The sequence below is a fragment of the Barbus barbus genome (genome assembly GCF_936440315.1).
Source record: "Barbus barbus genome assembly, chromosome: 9".
NCBI classification, from domain to species: Eukaryota; Metazoa; Chordata; class Actinopteri; order Cypriniformes; family Cyprinidae; genus Barbus; species Barbus barbus.
The window spans coordinates 29,829,127-29,847,655 of record NC_136737.1 but is presented as its reverse complement, the minus strand read 5'-3'; the positions used below and the strand labels follow the sequence as shown (position 1 = coordinate 29,847,655).

General features: G+C 44.6%; 1 protein-coding gene across 2 annotated transcripts in view; it reads right to left on the bottom strand.

The window, feature by feature from the left end:
* LOC306874647 (NLR family CARD domain-containing protein 3-like) overlaps nucleotides 1-18,529 on the bottom strand; it is a 69,421-nt gene that overhangs the window by 26,198 nt on the left and 24,694 nt on the right. For both annotated transcript variants that reach the window (XM_079424816.1, XM_079424817.1), the window contains 2 exons: nucleotides 13,820-13,993; nucleotides 2,160-2,333 (listed from right to left, as the gene is read on the bottom strand). In XM_079424816.1, the coding sequence (XP_079280942.1) occupies nucleotides 2,160-2,333; nucleotides 13,820-13,993 (348 nt within the window). The remainder of the gene's footprint in view (nucleotides 1-2,159; nucleotides 2,334-13,819; nucleotides 13,994-18,529) is intronic.

Below are 18,529 nucleotides of genomic sequence, written 5' to 3'. Positions count from 1 at the left end.
AAAAGTATTCAAATGTGGCAGTGTTTAGTGTATCATTTAACCTGTTACCCATCACCCCCCATTGTGGGTCTCACGGGTGAAAATAACCTACCTAAATTAAAACGGTAACAGTTCTTGACAAAGTGTGCTACAGAAACACATTAGGTATCTTTGGAAAGAAGACACTCGGCTTTACTATCCATCATCCAGAGTTGATAATGTTCAAAAAGATAAAAAGTTATAGACACTGACGTGTCTTGAAAAATGTTTTTCCACACTGAATGTTTTTTTATTTCATATACAAATGCATGAAATAAGTCCTGGAGCAATCCAGAAAAGTAATGGATCGAAAGCCACATGTCTCATGAGTTCATATTTCAAATTTGAAGAAGATACAATGAAAAATGAGATTCCTGCAATATTATTTCTGAAACTATTTATAGTCCCCCCAGCCCCCTGTTTGAGGAAAAATAACCACCAAATGGATTGCAGAATTATACAAACTATTTTAGTCATTATACATGTTCCTGCATAGTTTTTCAATTATAGAATAATAGACATCATATAAGTGATTTATTTGAGCACTAAAAAATACAAAAATAGTTAGAGTAATAAAAAAGGAAAAAGAATGCTTTGTATATAGTATGTATACTGAAGTATTCTGATTGCCAGACATGAAGTGATATTGGCAGACATGGTCATAGAGTCAGTAATCACACGCTGATGTGCTTCCATTCAGATGATAATCATACAGATGGGCCATATAATCAATAATAGCTAATCAATGAATCACAATGATAGCCGTCATAGAGTCGGTAATAAACACGCTGATGTGCGTCCATACATATTATAATCATGCAGATACGGCCACATTCCCCACACAATACACACACACACATATAAAAAATGTAGAAAAAAAAAAAAAGTTTTTTATGGATAAAGCAGATCTCTAAGTTACGCCCCGCTCAGATGACCGCTGCGTCAGAGCGTGTGCGTCATGGCTGGCTGGAGGGAGCGCCAAATTCAAATAAACTATATTCCGCTTTTCTGAGACTTTTTTTTTCCGTGGACGGTAAAAACATAAAACTTGTAAAACTGTATGCTACAGCACTGTGTTGTTTTTTTACCACCAAGACGCTGTTTTTGAGCGTAATTTATTCCATAACGGACGCGAACAATAACTCTCCCGAAGAAATGAAATGTAAACAAAGGAATATTCATCCTTATTACAACGTTATTGTTTCGCTGGACTAAAAGTGCTCGCTGGATGTTGTTCTGTGGACCCTTACCTCTCTAACTAAACTGGGATTTCAGCAGTGGACGCGTTTGTGGCTCGTTATTACAATGATAAAGGAACGTACGGCTTTTTTACTCTGCGTGTTTGGATGTGTACTGCATACACAAATGTAGCAAATACATTCCTTATAAGCTTTCCATCGGAAAACAGCGAACTGTCGTCGATGCTTGAGGCTTAGACCTTCAGAATGATACATAGTTTGTCAAGATTAACTTTGTCCCGTTTCATTTATTCTATTAGAAAACAATGACACATGCAAACAAAGAGCGTTCAGTGTGCTCACGCACTGGTGAGGGTTAACAGGTTAATAAGTTATTAATTTTCTTTTGGGACAACAGGGAATAAACAATTCAATAAGGTTGCTTTAGCACTATACATTTACCAATACACATTTTTAAATTAGCTAAAACAAAAAATGTATGCTACTACTATTTACAATATTTATTTGGGCCAATAACTTGGTTTGGTAGACTTCTTTTTTCCCAGTTGCCTCAACATATTTTCTCATTGAACCAATGTTAACAGACTGTTGCCAAAAATTGATCAAATTCAGTTAGCAGAAATCCAATTGGGCCGATGGAAAAATGTAGATGTAATCAGTCACTAGAAAATTTGTTGGAGAGTTGAGGAGGTCTGAATTTTTTTTTACAGTGTAACCAAAGTTTGGGTATTATTGCTTACCATTGTGTGGACAAAAAACATTTCTCTAAATATCTTCTCTTATGTTCACAGAAGACAGTCATGCTATTTTGAAATGATTTGAAGATAATTAAAGTGACGACAGAGTTTTAATTTTTGGGTGAACTGTCCCTTTAACATGAAATGTTTTTGTTTGGCAGTATTTTCACACAGTTTTTGTGTTTAATAATATAATAACACTTACTGTAGTTTCTGTAGTTTACAGTGTGGATCCTCCAGTAGAGCAGAGAGCAGCTTCACTCCTGAGTCTCCTGGATTATTATAGTTCAGATTCAGTTCTGTCAGGTGTGAGGGGTTTGATCTCAGAGCTGAAATCAGAGCAGCACAGCCTTCCTCTCCAATACTGCAGTTAAACAGCCTGCAGAGAGAAAGAGAATGAGTTAAGAAACTAAAGATGAGTTAAGTTCATTCACTGTTTGTCACAGACCCATGAATGAGGTGTTAAATCGACCGTCTCATTGAGGAGAGGAGTGCTGTATCTTTTCTAAGTGATCGGACCTACGATGTTCACACAGCGGACGAAAAAAACAGACAAAAAAAATCCCATAGACTTACAATGACGGAATGTTCATGAATTTGAATCTCAACTGTCACTTTCTCACACACGCACACACACACACACACACACACACACACAAACAGACGCACACACAGACAGAAACAGACGCACACACACAGGTACACAGGCACACACAGGCACACAGACACACAAAGGCACACACACAAACAGGCACACACACAGGTACGCTCAGACACACACACACACAGGCACACACACACAGACACAGGTACACACACACACACGTACACACTGGCACACACACACACACACACACACACACACAAACAGACACACACAGGCACACACACAGACACAGACACACACAGGCACACACACACACACACACACAGGCACAGGTACACACCCAGACACTCACACACCCCCAGACACTCACACACACAGACACACACAGGCACACACACACAGGCACACACACACAGGCACACACACACACATGCACACCCCCAGACACTCACACACACAGGTACACAAAGGCACACACACACACAGGCACACACACACACACCCCCAGACACTCACACACACAGGCACACACACACACACAGACACAGAAAGGCACACACACACGGAGTGACATTTGAATCTCACTCCGACCGGAGGTCATTAATCTCACGATCACAAACTCTCCAGTCTCAACTTACTCAGAGGGTGCAAGGTTAACCTATACTTTAAAGTAAGAAGCACTAATACCATGAGCGATGGAGAGTCTGATGGTGGGGAGAGGAAGCGTCCTGGTCAGCTCAGTGCCTGACGGCTCATCTGACAGCCATCAAGATTTGTTCCCTAATGTTACTCATAATATCATATTTATGTAGCCTAATGTTACTCATAATATCATATTTATGTAGCCTAATGTTACTCAGAATATCATATTTATGTAGCCTAATGTTACTCAGAATATCATATTTATGTAGCCTAATGTTACTCATAATATCATATTTATGTAGCCTAATGTTACTCAGAATATCATATTTATGTAGCCTAATGTTACTCAGAATATCATATTTATGTAGCCTAATGTTACTCATAATATCATATTTATGTAGCATAATGTTACTCAGAATTGTTCAAAATTTAGATTTAATTTTTGTTCTGCCGTTTCTATCGTTCATTGTGTATTTCTGTGCTGATTTTTATTCTGCCCGTTTCCTGAAGAAAAAAAAAAATCCAATCTATGATGTAATGAACAAAACCATTTTTTATATTACCCCAAGTTTATGGGTGTTGTTCTCTTATTCAAATGATACAACTAAAATTAATTATTAATTGTGAAGCTGTGCTTGAATTTGTCATCAAATCATGCAGTGTGGTGAATTATTGCTCATTATCTATTGACTATTTTTGTAATTTAAATAACATAGGTTAATATATTATCTAATATGATTATATTATCAATATATTAATTAATGACAATGTAGTATAATATTACACCACCCAAATATGTATTTACTTCCTTCTAATTCTCGCGGTCAGTTCAGGCTTGTTTATATTGACCGCTATGATTAGTGTCCTGCATAAAAAAAGCCTTGAACATAAAACAGGACAAAAATATATTTGATGACTAGACAATCATTTAATTCTAGACACTTCTTTGTGAAGACAGTGGCATATAATGCAGTGAAATAATATGTTCTTTAGCCATATAAAAACAGTTGTAATATGCGTGTGTAAAATTTACCCGCTGGTGGTTTTAGGTTGTGACGAGCGTCCCGAGGACTAATCAGCGTTGCCCTGGAGACAAAGGAGGAACACCTGCACTCGCTCATCACGGCGGGATCGGCCACACCTGAGACTCATTCGCCCGCGGCCAGATAAGCCGCGAGAGCCTGAGAGACGGGAAGAGAGATCTCCGAGCGAGCTGAGAGACTAATGCGTGCCATTCTTCTTTGCAGACCCCAGCGAGTGACCGATCCTGCCACGCCACGAGCACCGCACCGACGCACCGTCCTGGGAAGCACCTGCACCACGAAGAGCACCACTACACCTCAGACAGCCGCCTGCACCCAGCACCGCACCACAACAATAAACCCACCCTCCGGGGTATTTATTTGGAGCTCTCCTTGTTGCGTGATCCTTCCACCTTATCACAGTGGTGGAGAATGCGAGCAGATTAAGGAAGGTTCACCAACAAGCGATCTCCACCGTTTACTCACAAGCTTTTTTTTCTCTGTGTTGCACTTTTCAGAAAGGCGGGTACTCCTCCTCCAACGATGGAAGAGCTACTCCGGCAGCTCACCGAGGTCAGCCTGCGCCAACAACAGATTGTGGAGCACCTTGCCACGCGCCAGAGCCAGGCTGACCAGGAGATCGCTGCCCTTCGCACTGCCGCCCGCCAGCGCGTTCCGTTACCAGACCCCCGAATTCAGGCCACGCAGCTGCTGCCAAAAATGACCACTCATGATGACGTCGAAGCATACCTGCAGATGTTTGAAAACACAGCCACTGCCGAGGGCTGGGATCCCGATGACTGGGCTCGCGCACTTGCCCCACTCCTCACCGGCGAGTCCCAACGAGCCTTCTTCAGCCTACCAACAACCGCGGCTGACGACTACGCGGAGGTGAAAAGAGAGATCTTGGCCCGAGTGGGGCTGTCCCCCGTGTGCGCGGCCCAGCAGTTTCACGACTGGGCGTTCCAGCCCCGGCGGCCCGCGCGTGCCCAAGCGGCCGAACTCGCCAGACTCGCCCAACATTGGCTAATGATGGATTCCCCCACGGCAGCTCAGGTAACGGAACGCGTCACCGTCGACCGCCTCCTCCGCGCCCTGCCCCGCGCCTACCGTCAAGCCGTCAGCATGAGGAATCCAGCCACCATCATGGAGGTAGTGGAGGCGGTCGAGTTGGCGGAGGCGGCCCAACGGCGCGATGCTGGGGAGCGAGTACCCCCTTTTCCCCGGAGGGTGGTGCCAGAGCAACGCGCGCCGGAGGGCATCTCGCGACACGTAGACAGGGCGGCGGCCCCCGAGCCACAGGATGAGTCAATGCCAACCGCGCCTCCGTCGCCCAAAGCTCGGACCTGGTTGGCAGGCTGTGTGCTTCATCAGGAACCGCCCAAAGGAGCCCCGACCACTGAGGTGAAGCTGAATGGCAAGACCTTTAAAGCGGTGCTCGACACGGGCAGCGCTGTCAGTCTCGTCAGGGCGGGGATCCTTCCCCCCCGCCACGAGACGAAAGGGGTACTCCCCGTTACCTGCGTCCACGGCGACACGCGGGAGGTCCCCGTCCGACGCGTGTCCATCTCCGCATCCATAGGGTCCTGGCCCGTAGAGGTGGGCCTCGTGAAGGACCTGCCGGTGCCCGTGCTCCTGGGACGAGACTGGCCGGGCCTGGACGCCCTGTTGAGCACCGCCACACAGCCTGCCAGTCCAAGAGGGGGCCGCCGTGGACGGCAACCGGCAAGAAGGCCCAACCGCCGCCCCGTTCTTCTGGCCTCCGACAGTGGGAGAGATGGTGAGTCCCCTTCCCAAAATCCTAACTTTTTTTATGACATTTATCAACAGGTTACGGGAGGGAAATTTATAATTTGCTCTGTTGGCTTAAAGGGAAGTTGAACACCATAAACCATATATTAATGTCGGGGTGGGTGAGAGAGCCACAAGAGGATAAACATTTTGCAGTAATTAGCACTATAATCTATGTACTCAGAATAATATGCTCGCAGAATACACATAACACCCTTAACACACACACACACACTTTTGGCTCACTTCTCAGAACTCGTGGTTATGTTTTCTTTTGTTTTCCTGTCCTCAGGTCAACCCTACGTGCAGCTGTGGTTGATCTTAAGAGAAGTGAGGTCTGTGTCTACTTGGCTGCAGTTTTCATGAGCTTATTATACAGTTATACATTATACAGTGGTTAGGGCTCTAAAGAAAGCTTTTGTTCCCCTCTAAGATTCTAAGATTAATAATGCTAGCTTGAGCTGAAAGACAATGTTTAATAAAAACTTTTTCCATTACAGGCTCCTTTGGCCGGGCTCAGCGAGAGGACGATCGCCTAAAACACTGTTGGGCACAGGTGTGCGTCTTGGAAGGGAAAGACGCCCGGCCAAGGCCCCATCCCCTTCCTCACTTTGTCGTGGAGAACGGCCTGCTCTATTGTGTCGCCCAGCGGAGGGGGGAGGAGAAGAAGCTGTTAGTGGTCCCGCGGCCGAAGACGGAGACGGTCCTGCACCTGGCGCATGCCCATCCCCTGGCTGGACACCTCAGCGCGACGAACACCGTCCAGCGCATTCGGGACCGGTTCCACTGGCCCGGCCTGGAGGCCGACGTAAAACGCTTCTGCCAGGCGTGCCCAACGTGCCAGAAGACGTCCCCCAGGCCACCTCCCCCCTCGCCACTCATACCATTACCCATCATAGAGGTGCCCTTCGAGCGGATCGGGATGGATCTGGTGGGGCCGTTGCCGAAATCCGCCCGGGGACACGAGCACATCCTCGTCGTGGTAGATTACGCCACCCGGTATCCCGAGGCCATCCCCCTCAGGAAAGCCACGGCCAAGAACATAGCCCAAGAACTGTTTCTCCTGTTTAGCCGGGTTGGCATCCCAACGGAGATACTGACCGATCAGGGAACACACCGTTCATGTCCCGGCTGATGGCTGACCTCTGCCGACTGCTCCGGGTAAAGCACCTGCGGACCACCGTATACCATCCCCAGACCGACGGACTTGTGGAGCGGTTCAATCAAACCCTCAAGCGAATGCTGCGGAGGGTGGCAGCAGAGGACCGACGGGACTGGGATCACATGCTGCCCTATGTCCTCTTTGGTATACGGGAGGTTCCGCAGGCCTCAACGGGCTTTACACCGTTTGAGCTCCTTTTCGGCCGACAGCCTCGGGGACTGCTCGATGTTGCAAAAGAGGCTTGGGAACAACAACAACCCACCCCACACCGGTCCCTAGTCGAGCACGTCTCCGAGATGAGGCAGCGGATCGACCAGGTCATGCCGTTAGTCCGGGAGCACCTGGCTATAGCCCATCAGGCCCAACAACGCCACTATGACCGTGCAGCTCAGCCTCGGGAGTTTCAGACGGGCGACCAAGTCATGGTTTTGGTCCCCACCTCCGCCTGTAAGTTCCTGGCCACCTGGCAGGGGCCGTACACGGTAGTAGAGAGAGTGGGGCCGGTTACCTACCGTGTGCGCCAACCCGGAAGACGGAGACCCCAGCAGCTATACCATATTAACCTGTTGAAGAGGTGGGTGGGGACCAGAGAACAAACCGCTGCCTTCGCCACCACGGAGCCCGTCTTGGTGGACACTAACCCCGATCTGTCGGCGACGCAGAAGGCTGAGCTGCAGCACCTGATCGGCCAGTTCTCGGATGTGTTCTCCACTGTCCCCGGGAAGACCCAAACCGTACAGCACGACATCAAAACGCCGCCAGGGGTCGTCGTGAAGCAACGGCCCTACCGTATCCCAGAGGCTCGTCGGCAGGCAATCGAGGAAGAAATTCAGCAGATGTTAAAGTTGGGGGTGATCGAACCATCTTGCAGCCCGTGGTCCAGCCCAATTGTCCTGGTCCCGAAGCCGGATGGCACCCTCCGCTTCTGCAATGACTTTCGGCGCCTCAACGAAGTCTCGGAGTTTGATGGCTACCCAATGCCCAGAGTGGACGAACTCCTGGATCGATTGGGAAGGGCCCGGTATATCTCCACCCTCGACCTGACGAAAGGCTACTGGCAGGTACCCCTCACCGACAGAGCCAAACCCAAAACGGCCTTCTCTACACCCAGTGGGCACTGGCAATACCGGACCCTTCCCTTTGGCCTTCACGGAGCTCCGGCCACCTTCCAGCGGCTAATGGACATCCTTCTCCGACCCCACCAACAGTACGCAGCCGCGTACCTGGACGATGGTGTCGTTCACTCGGAGCGTTGGGAGGACCACCTGGACCGTCTGCGGAGGGTGCTCATGGATCTTCGACGGGCTGGACTCACCGCCAACCCCCAGAAGTGTCACCTAGCGCTCTTTGAGGCCAAGTACCTGGGCTTCCAAGTCGGACGGGGGCTCATAAAACCGCAGGAGAAGAAGGTGGAGGCCGTCCGCGCTGCCCCAAGGCCGACCACGAAGACTCAGGTACGAGCGTTCTTGGGGTTGGCGGGTTACTATCGCTGCTTCATCCCTGACTTTTCCTCCTTAGCCGCCCCTCTGACAGACCTCACCAGGAAGGGGCAGCCCGAACATGTCACCTGGAGCCCAGAGACGGAGGAGGCGTTCCAGAGGATCAAGCACGCACTGACGGAGGAACCGGTCCTGCGAGCCCCGGACTGCGGCTGCCCCTTCCTGTTACAGACGGATGCCTCCGAGACAGGGTTGGGAGCCGTCCTGTCCCAAGTCCAGGGAGGTGAGGAACACCCTGTCTTGTATATAAGCAGGAAGCTGACCAAGGCCGAGAGGAACTACGCTGCCGTAGAAAAGGAGGCTCTGGCGATAAAGTGGGCAGTCCTGGAGCTGCGCTATTACCTGCTGGGCCGAAAGTTCACCCTCCTAACGGACCACGCGCCCCTCCAGTGGATGGCAAGAGCAAAGGACACCAATGCCAAAGTGACGCGGTGGTTCCTCGCGCTCCACGACTTCTGCTTTGTCGTCCGTCACCGAGCCGGAGCCTCCAATGCCAACGCCGATGGACTCTCTCGGATCTGGTCAGCCTTTGCAGGTCTGTCAGGGGTCACTCCCCACCCACCCCCTATCTCCCCCTTGTTATCCCCGTATGTTTCCACCAGGACCAGGACAACGCTTAGGGGGGGGGGAGTGTGACGAGCGTCCCGAGGACTCATCAGCGTTGCCCTGGAGACAAAGGAGGAACACCTGCACTCGCTCATCACGGCGGGATCGGCCACACCTGAGACTCATTCGCCCGCGGCCAGATAAGCCGCGAGAGCCTGAGAGACGGGAAGAGAGATCTCCGAGCGAGCTGAGAGACTAATGCGTGCCATTCTTCTTTGCAGACCCCAGCGAGTGACCGATCCTGCCACGCCACGAGCACCGCACCGACGGACCGCCCTGGGAAGCACCTGCACCACGAAGAGCACCACTACACCTCAGACAGCCGCCTGCACCCAGCACCGCACCACAACAATAAACCCACCCTCCGGGGTATTTATTTGGAGCTCTCCTTGTTGCGTGATCCTTCCACCTTATCACAAGGTATACAGCGACCCCTGGCGGTTCTAGTGTTAAACCATTTTTAAGAAAATAGATAAGTCAAAAATGTTAATTATTATATTGATTAAAACAATTATTATCAATAAATTATTATATAAATTAAATAACATGAATCAGGGGTGTGTGATACTGACAAAAAAGATATCTTGATATTTTCTGGAATTTTATTGATAACGACAATTAGATTATATTTTTCTGAGTGTGTTATTGTGCTGGTATCTTAAAGATTACCGTGGACAGCTGACTCATAATGTTTTTGATATTCTTCATATTCTGTGGTCAGTTCACAGCACTGATAGAAATTAATCTTTTCCAATAAGTTTTATGGGCATTTTTACCTTTAAGCCATTTTTTCTAAAAGTGTGCATCATCTTTTGAGGCCGGGTGAAAAAACCGTCTCCAATATTTTTAATTTAGACAGCAATACCTAGTTCAATCCTACATACAGCACCTTTAAAGAAGTCTCTTCTGCTCACCAAGCCTGCTTTTATTTGATCCGAAATACAGTAAAAGCATAAATATTGTGAAATATTTGTATTATTTAAAATAACTGCTTTCTATTTGAATATATTTTAAAATGTAATTTATTCCTGTGATCAAAGCTGAATTTTCATCATCATTACTCCAGTCACATGATCGTTCAGAAATCATTAAAATATTCTGATTTGCTGCTCAAAATACATTTATTATTATGCTGAAAATAGCCGAGTAGAATTTTTTTTCAGGTTTTTTTGATGAATAGAAAGTTCAGAAGAACAGCATTTATCTGAAATAGAAATCTTTTGCAAAATTATAAATGTCTGTATCATCATTTTTGATCAATTTGAAGCATCCTTGCTAAATAAAAGTATTAATTTCTATAATTTCTTTCCCAAAAAACACAAAAATATACTAAGTCCAGTCTTTTGAATGGTATATTGTATAATGTCACAAAAGATTTTATTTCAGATAAATGCTGATCTTTGGATCTTTCTATTCAAAGAATCTAGAAAAAAGGTACTCAACTGTTTTAAATATTGATAATAATAATAATAATAATAATAAGTGTTTCTTGAGCAGCAAGTCAGCAGATTAGAATGATTTCTGAAGCATCATGTGACACTGAAGACTGGCGTGATGATGCTGAAAATTTAAAGAAATAAATTACATTAAAATATATTCAAATAAAAAGCAGTTATTTTAAATAGTAAAAATATTTCACAATATTACTGCTTTTGCTGTATTTCGGATCATATAAATGCAGGCTTGGTGAACAGAAGAGAACTCTTTAAAAAAACATTAAAAATCTTACTGTTCAAAAACTTTTGACTGGTAATGTAGATAGGTTATGTATCATCGCTTCTAGTTGTTTTGGATAAGAATAAAACGTCAGGTCCAACTATTCTGTCGGCCCCTTCAGTGCGTCGGCCCACCGGAAAAATGCCTGGTATGCCCGATTACAATCCAGCCCTGAGTCTGTCTTATGATTTAATTCTCTAGACTTGGGAAGTGATTAATAAAGAGGAATCTATCTGTTCAGTAACAGAGGGAAGGATGATTAGTAAAGGTATGAATTGAACCAATCATGAAGTTCACATGTAACCTTGGTATTTTAATGCATGTCTTAACATAAGCATGTGTGTAATTTTTGTTCAGTGTCTGTGATACATTTATGTTTACAATTTTTGCATTTGAATCAATAGGGACTCCGTAGCTCAGTAGTGCTGAGGAATGTTGGGATTGTTGACATCATGGACACTTTAAAGAGTTATTTTGAACCAAAGCCGTTACTGATTGTGGAAAGATTCAGTTTTAATCTCTGCGATCAAAGAGCTGATGAGGCGGTGACAGAATATGCAGCGAGTTGTGAGTTCAGGGAACGCTTGACGAGGCATTGTGTGACCGATTCGTGAGTGGAAGCTGCAACGAAGCCTGCCAGCGACGGCTGTTGTCAGAATCGAATCTGATGTTTGCACGTGTGTTTGAGATCACACTGAGCATGGAGACGGCTGAGAAAGACACGCAGCAGTTAAGAGGACATGACTCTCACTCGGCTGTTGTGCATAAAGTGGACGTTCCAGCCAAAGAGGGAAGAAGTGCTATAGATGTCATGGAAAAAATTACAGCGCTCAGGTATGTCATTTCAAAGATGCAAAATGGAAATTAGGAAGGAAATTAATTCCAAACTGCGTTCTCAACAGAGCCAATGGAGGTCACTAGAGTCATGTTGAAAACATACACAGGAGAGATTATGCCTGTGTTGGGACAGTTTAATACTCTTCAACTGATTAAATTGCACAAGACTTGGTGCCACGGAGTACATGTAAATCTGTTATTCATGGATTGGAGAAAGACTTTGGGGAAAGTAATTTTTGTAATTATTGATCTGTACATTTAATTTTGGCTTACACTTACATACTTTGTTGTTTAATGGTTTATAAGTGTATATATAAACATTCATTAGTCTTGAGCACATTCAGTATAATCACTGTATTTGATCATTTACATTTTGATTCTTACAGGAACCGTTCACCCAAAATTAAAAATTGTTATAATGTACTTCCCTGCATGTCGTTCCTAACCTGTATCACCTTCTTTCTTCTGTGAAACACAATAGATGATATTTTGAATACTGTTGCTACACTGTAAAAAATTTACATTTTGAAAAATAGTGGAAAGTGACAAATAAATATTGGCTCAACAAATTGCTTCCCAATAATTGTCCCAAAACAAAAAAATGCACTGTAGAAATTTTAGCTGAAGGTCTGAAGTTAAAATTCAAAATATACATTCACCGAACATATTAAATTGTGCTCAGCCAATCTATCAAGCAGAAGTGAAAAATCTGTGTTGGCTGAACAAGCTTTGCAGCAGAAAACACGTGCACACATGCGCCTGAGAGAAACCGTTACTGTAGTGAATTCAACTTCCTGTGCGCGGGAGAGCGAGAGAGCGGAGCCGATGCTGAAGGACGACAGAACATCATTTACAGACGGATTTTCTATCATTGAAGTTATGGTACGTATACTGAGTTTTGTATTTATTAAGTCATGTTTCATGTACTACATTGTATTTTTCAGAATAACAGTGAATTCACTCCTTTACTGTGTCATGTTTACGTTTATAACCTAGTTTAGCTCGTACTGATCTCTCGGTAGGAGTGTGTGATATATATCGTCTGTGATAATATTGTAATTGTTGTTTTAATGATGTGGGATTCGACATTATCATGTATATCGCCAAAACCAAACAAAACCCGCCTAACTTACAGAGTGCATGAATACATTAATGTTACGTGATGAAGATTAGACTAGTGCGTGATTAACATTTACAGAGCATTTTTACTGCATTATTCAGTCTTTAAAATGCATTTAGAGTGATCACATATGATATGGGGGCAGAAAATATCATTTATGTAATTTCATAATCATTATTGCAGCAGAAAACGCGTGCATTTAGAGTGATCACATATGATATGTGGTTTTAATTTCACATTTAAATGATCTTTTCATTTTAAAATACTTGTAAATATCAGTATTCAACGTTTTATGTTTAAAACACTTTTAGACAAAAATGGTTTTACAAAGATAAAAATACCCATAAAAGGTAAAAATCTATTTAAACTTATTGGAAAAGATTAATTTCTATCACTGTTGTGAACTGACCGCACAGAATATGAAGAATATCAAAAACATTTATGAGTCAGCTGTCCACGGTAGTCCTTAATATACCAGCACAATAACACACTCAGCAAAAGATTGTCTCATCATTATTGATAAAATCACAGAAAATATTTAGATATCTTTTTGTCAATGTCGCACACCCCTATGTCTCAGTTACTTAAAGTTAATATTTATTGAACTAAATAATTTTTCTCACTTTATGATGAATATATGAAATGTATGAGACACAAGGAATATGTTTCTGCTATAACTATTTATTTATATATCTTTTCTTATTTTCCACAGAAGAAAGTCACAATGTATTCAAATGACTTGAAGATAATTAAAGTGACGACAGAGTTTTAATTTTTGGGTGAACTATCGCTTTAACATGAAATGTTTTTGTTTGGCAGTATTTTCACACAGTTTTTGTGTTTAATAATATAATAACACTTACTGTAGTTTCTGTAGTGGACAGCGTGGATCCTCCAGTAGAGCAGAGAGCAGCTTCACTCCTGAGTCTCCTGGTTTATTAAAGCTCAGATCCAGTTCAGTCAGGTGTGAGGGGTTTGATCTCAGAGCTGAACTCAGAGCAGCACAGCCTTCCTCTCCAATACTGCAGTCATACAGCCTGCAGAGAGAAAGAGAAAAACTAAAGATGAGTTAAGTTCATTCACTGTTCATCACAGACCCATGAATGAGGTGTCAAATCAATCATCATTGAGATCATTGAGGAGAGGAGTGCTGTATCTTTTTTAAGTGATCGGACCTACGATGTTCACACAGCGGACGAAAAAACAGACAAAAAAATCCCATAGACTTACAATGGAGGAATGTTCATGAATTTGAATCTCAACAACTGTCACTTTCTCACACACACACACACACACACACACATTTGAATACTTTTATTTGGATCTAAAAGACATTACAAAGACAACAAGATCCAAATACTCTGGGAAGAGTTTTTGACAAGGTGACAGATCTACAATTCGTGGCTCACATACTTGCACAAGTCTTTCCATTTATGATACTCAACACATTAAGGATAAACAAAACATCTCCGTCTCCATATTTGCATGCTCCCTATAATGGCTGAAATAGAGCAGAATTTTGCAAGCCTTTTTGCCTCCTTTTTTGCAGCCCCCCCAACTGCATCCCTCTGATCACACTTTTATGGACATGACCCAAACTTCCAAATACCAAAACCATTAATCTACAGTTGTATCCAAGTTGGAGAATAAGATCTACCAGAGGTTGGTATTTCAATAGTTTGGAATAGTAGCAAGTATTCATATACAGGTCAAAACAGCAGCCCACCTCAAAGATGCATACAGATTTCATAACCTCATTTACAATTACAATGTCAGGAGTATTTGGAATGCTTCTAAAGTAATCACCGTCAGATATGTTATGATGAAACCAGCCAATTCGCACAGTGCTATGCTTGTAAATCTTACTATCATGTCCACAGATTACCTTTTCCAACTCCTTTGCAACCAGATCAACCAAACGGTCATGTCTGGCTACATAAAGTCCTTTATAATTGTAGCATCCATTTAGTATATGAGCAACCGTTTCATTTTCCTGCTGAGTTGGATGTAATATACAATAGGGTTACACACACACACACACACACACACACACACTCTCACACACACACACACTCTCACACACACACACACTCACACTCTCTCTCACACACACACACAAGCACAGACACACACTCACACTCTCTCTCACACACACACACAAGCACAGACACACACACACACACACACACACACGCACACGCGCACAGACACACACATCAACAGAAACATACATTAGCCGAACCCTGTTTGTTTTACGTGCTATTTATAACAAACCATATTACAGATGCGTTGTCAGATTTAAGTTGAACCGTGGTCCTCGCGCGTTCCACCCCTACCTCATATCATCTTATTATTATTATTATTATTAGAATAGCCTATATCTCAATGAGCCTACTTAAAGAAAGAGAAAGAAAATAAACTAAATAAATAATTTCTAAATGTTCTACCTCATATCATATACACACAGAAATGTAAAAGTATTCATGGCAACCCATCAAAATAAAAGTTTGGTTTCACTTGAAGACATTGCGGCAGAAATATATTCCTATTGTTCAGTAGTAGGCTACTACTACTAAAATTACTAAAACCTTATTTTTCAGGAATAATCATACAATATTTCTTCTATGTTTTAATTGTAATATTAAATCCCCTTTATTTTCCAAAAAAACAAGATTTCATTTTCATTAATTAAAAGATAAATTAAATGAACGTTTTATGCCTTAATAAATGTAAATACACAACACAGAGTTTCTGATGAAAAAAATATAAATGTTAGAATAAATTAAACTTGTTTTTATACTTTTAAATAATTAGACAATAAAACATAAGGTTGGAAAAAATAAAACATTTAATTGGGCCCTAAACATGTATTTTGTGTTAAATAAATTGATGTTAAATTGTTTAAGTTTCATGATTTTAATTAATTAGACATACTTTGATTAGTAAAATTTAATTTGAAAAGATTTAAAAAGATATGTAATTCAGGTACTGTTATCATGATCATTACCATCTTAAAGCCTTCCTTGGGGCAAAATAGGAGAAAGACAAATGATTATCAATGTACTTATTCACACGCATGTTATCCAGGCGTTAATCCACAAGTACTTTCTAGACGCAAAGTAAAAAAATCCTTTCTTTGTGTTATAATGAGAGGGCAGGACGACAGAATCACAAGTGAAGGTAGGTTTAATGATCAACAGTGGTAATGGTATCAGGTAAGTGAATGACAGAATCTGGAGTTGCTGAACGAACAGTCTGATGATCTTGGGTTTCCTTCTTGCAGGAGAAGAGAGGGATGAGGAGGCTGTGACAGACATACACCGCAGACTTGGGGTTTATCCGGAAACGTTCTCGGAACAGATGTCACTGGAGCTGGGTCTGGAGATTGCCTAGGAGCGAGCAGAACAGGTAAGTAATCAACAGGTAAGTACTGCACTATGACTGAGCGTAGTGAGTTAGTCCTCTTCGTAGAAACGAGACTGGACGACTGGTGTTGGGCGGTGTGTGTCTTTATGCTGCGTGGGTAATGAGAAGGGAATGAGTGGCAGGTGTGCGTGATCAGTATTCTGGTGAGGGTGAGCGCTGTGATTGGGTAGCAGAACCTGGCAGATCTGTAACATTACCCCCCTCTCCACGGCCCGCTCCCGAGGGCCGAAAACCCCGACGCCGTGGCGGTCTACCTCTTCCCCTAGGGGCAGGGCGATCTGGGTGGTTAGAGTGGAACTCTTCGAGTAGCACTGGATCCAGCACATCATCCCTGGGGATCCAGGACCTCTCCTCAGGACCATATCCTTCCCAGTCTATGAGGTACTCTAACCTGCCGCCTCGGCGTCGGGAGTTCAAGATCTCCTTGATCTGATAGACCGTCCCATCCTCCAATACCAGCGGGAGAGGGGGTTCTTCCTCGGGACCAGGTTCTGCAGGGGGAGAAACAGGAGGGTGAAACGGTTTTAGCAGTGACACGTGGAAGACGGGGTGAATTCTATACTGTGAGGGGAGCTGGAGCTGGTAAGTGACTGGATTGATTTGTCTGATTATGGGAAAGGGACCAACAAATCTGGGACTGAGTTTCTTGCAGGGTAGACGTAACCTGATGTCCCTAGTTGACAGCCAGACCTTCTGCCCTGGATGATACACGGGAGCCTTGGAGCGGCGGAGGTCGGCTGTCAACTTACGTCTACTCACTGCGCGCTGGAGGTGGTGATGAGCGTTGTCCCAGACCCTCTCGCTCTCCCGGAACCAGTGATCCACGGCAGGTAAGTCTGAAGGTTCGCCTGACCAGGGAAACATGGGAGGTTGGAAACCAAGTATGCACTGAAATGGGGTTATACCTGTAGTAGGCTGGCGCAGGGAATTCTGGGCATACTCAGCCCAACCGATGAACTGGTTCCAGGAGTTCTGGTGGCCATGGCAGAAGGTTCGGAGGAACCGGGCTACTTCCTGGATCTTCCTCTCCGTCTGCCCGTTCGTCTGTGGATGGTAACCGGAAGACAGACTGACGGTCACACCCAGGAGCTTGAAGAACGTTCTCCATACACGGGACACGAACTGTGGACCTCTGTCTGAGACTATATCTTCCGGGATCCCAAAATATCTGAATACATGATTAAACATTAGTTCTGCAGTTTCCATGGCTGTCGGAAGGGCCTTGAGTGGGAGTAATCGGCAAGCCTTAGAGAACCGGTCTACAATCACCAAGATACAGGTGTTCCCGTCCGATGGTGGTAAGTCCGTGACAAAGTCAACTCCTAGGTGTGACCACGGTCGGTTGGGAACGGGCAGAGGAAGTAGCTTACCGGCTGGCAGATGTCGGGGAGATTTGGACATGGCACATTCCTTACATCCCTGGACGAATCGACTCACATCCTTGGCCATGTTGGGCCACCAGAAGCGCTCTCGTAGCAGCGAGAGGGTGTTGTTGGTCCCTGGGTGACCAGTGCCAAGGGAAGAGTGAACTGACTGAATAATCTGTGAGCGTTGGTTTCTGGGAACAAATTGTGTACCTGGTGGGCAGCCCGGCGGAATGTTGGAGGAGACATTGGAGGAGGTAAAGCTAGGAGAGCTCCACTGCATGGGGCAGACAAAAAGAGGTTCTGGAAGGACTGATTCTGGAACTTCATCGTATTCTTCATGGGATTCGAATTGTCGGGAAAGAGCGTCTGCCGCTGTATTCTTGGAACCGGGTCTATAGGAAATGGAAAAGTTGAAACGGGTGAAAAACAGAGCCCATCTGGCTTGCCGGGGGTTTAATCTTTTGGCTTCTCTGAGATATTGGAGGTTTTTGTGATCGGTGAGGACTAGGAACGGATGTTGGGCTCCCTCCAACCAATGTCTCCACTCCTCCAAAGCGAGCTTGATGGCTAGAAGTTCTCGGTTGCCAACATCATAGTTCCTCTCCGCCGGGCTGAGTTTACGGGAGAAGAAGGCACATGGATGGAGTCGTGGTGGAGTCCCCTGTCTCTGGGACAATATGGCACCCACTCCTGACGTGGAGGCATCGACCTCAACCACAAACTGTTTCTCTGGGTCTGGATGTACGAGGATGGGAGCTCGGGTGAAAGCATCCTTCAATT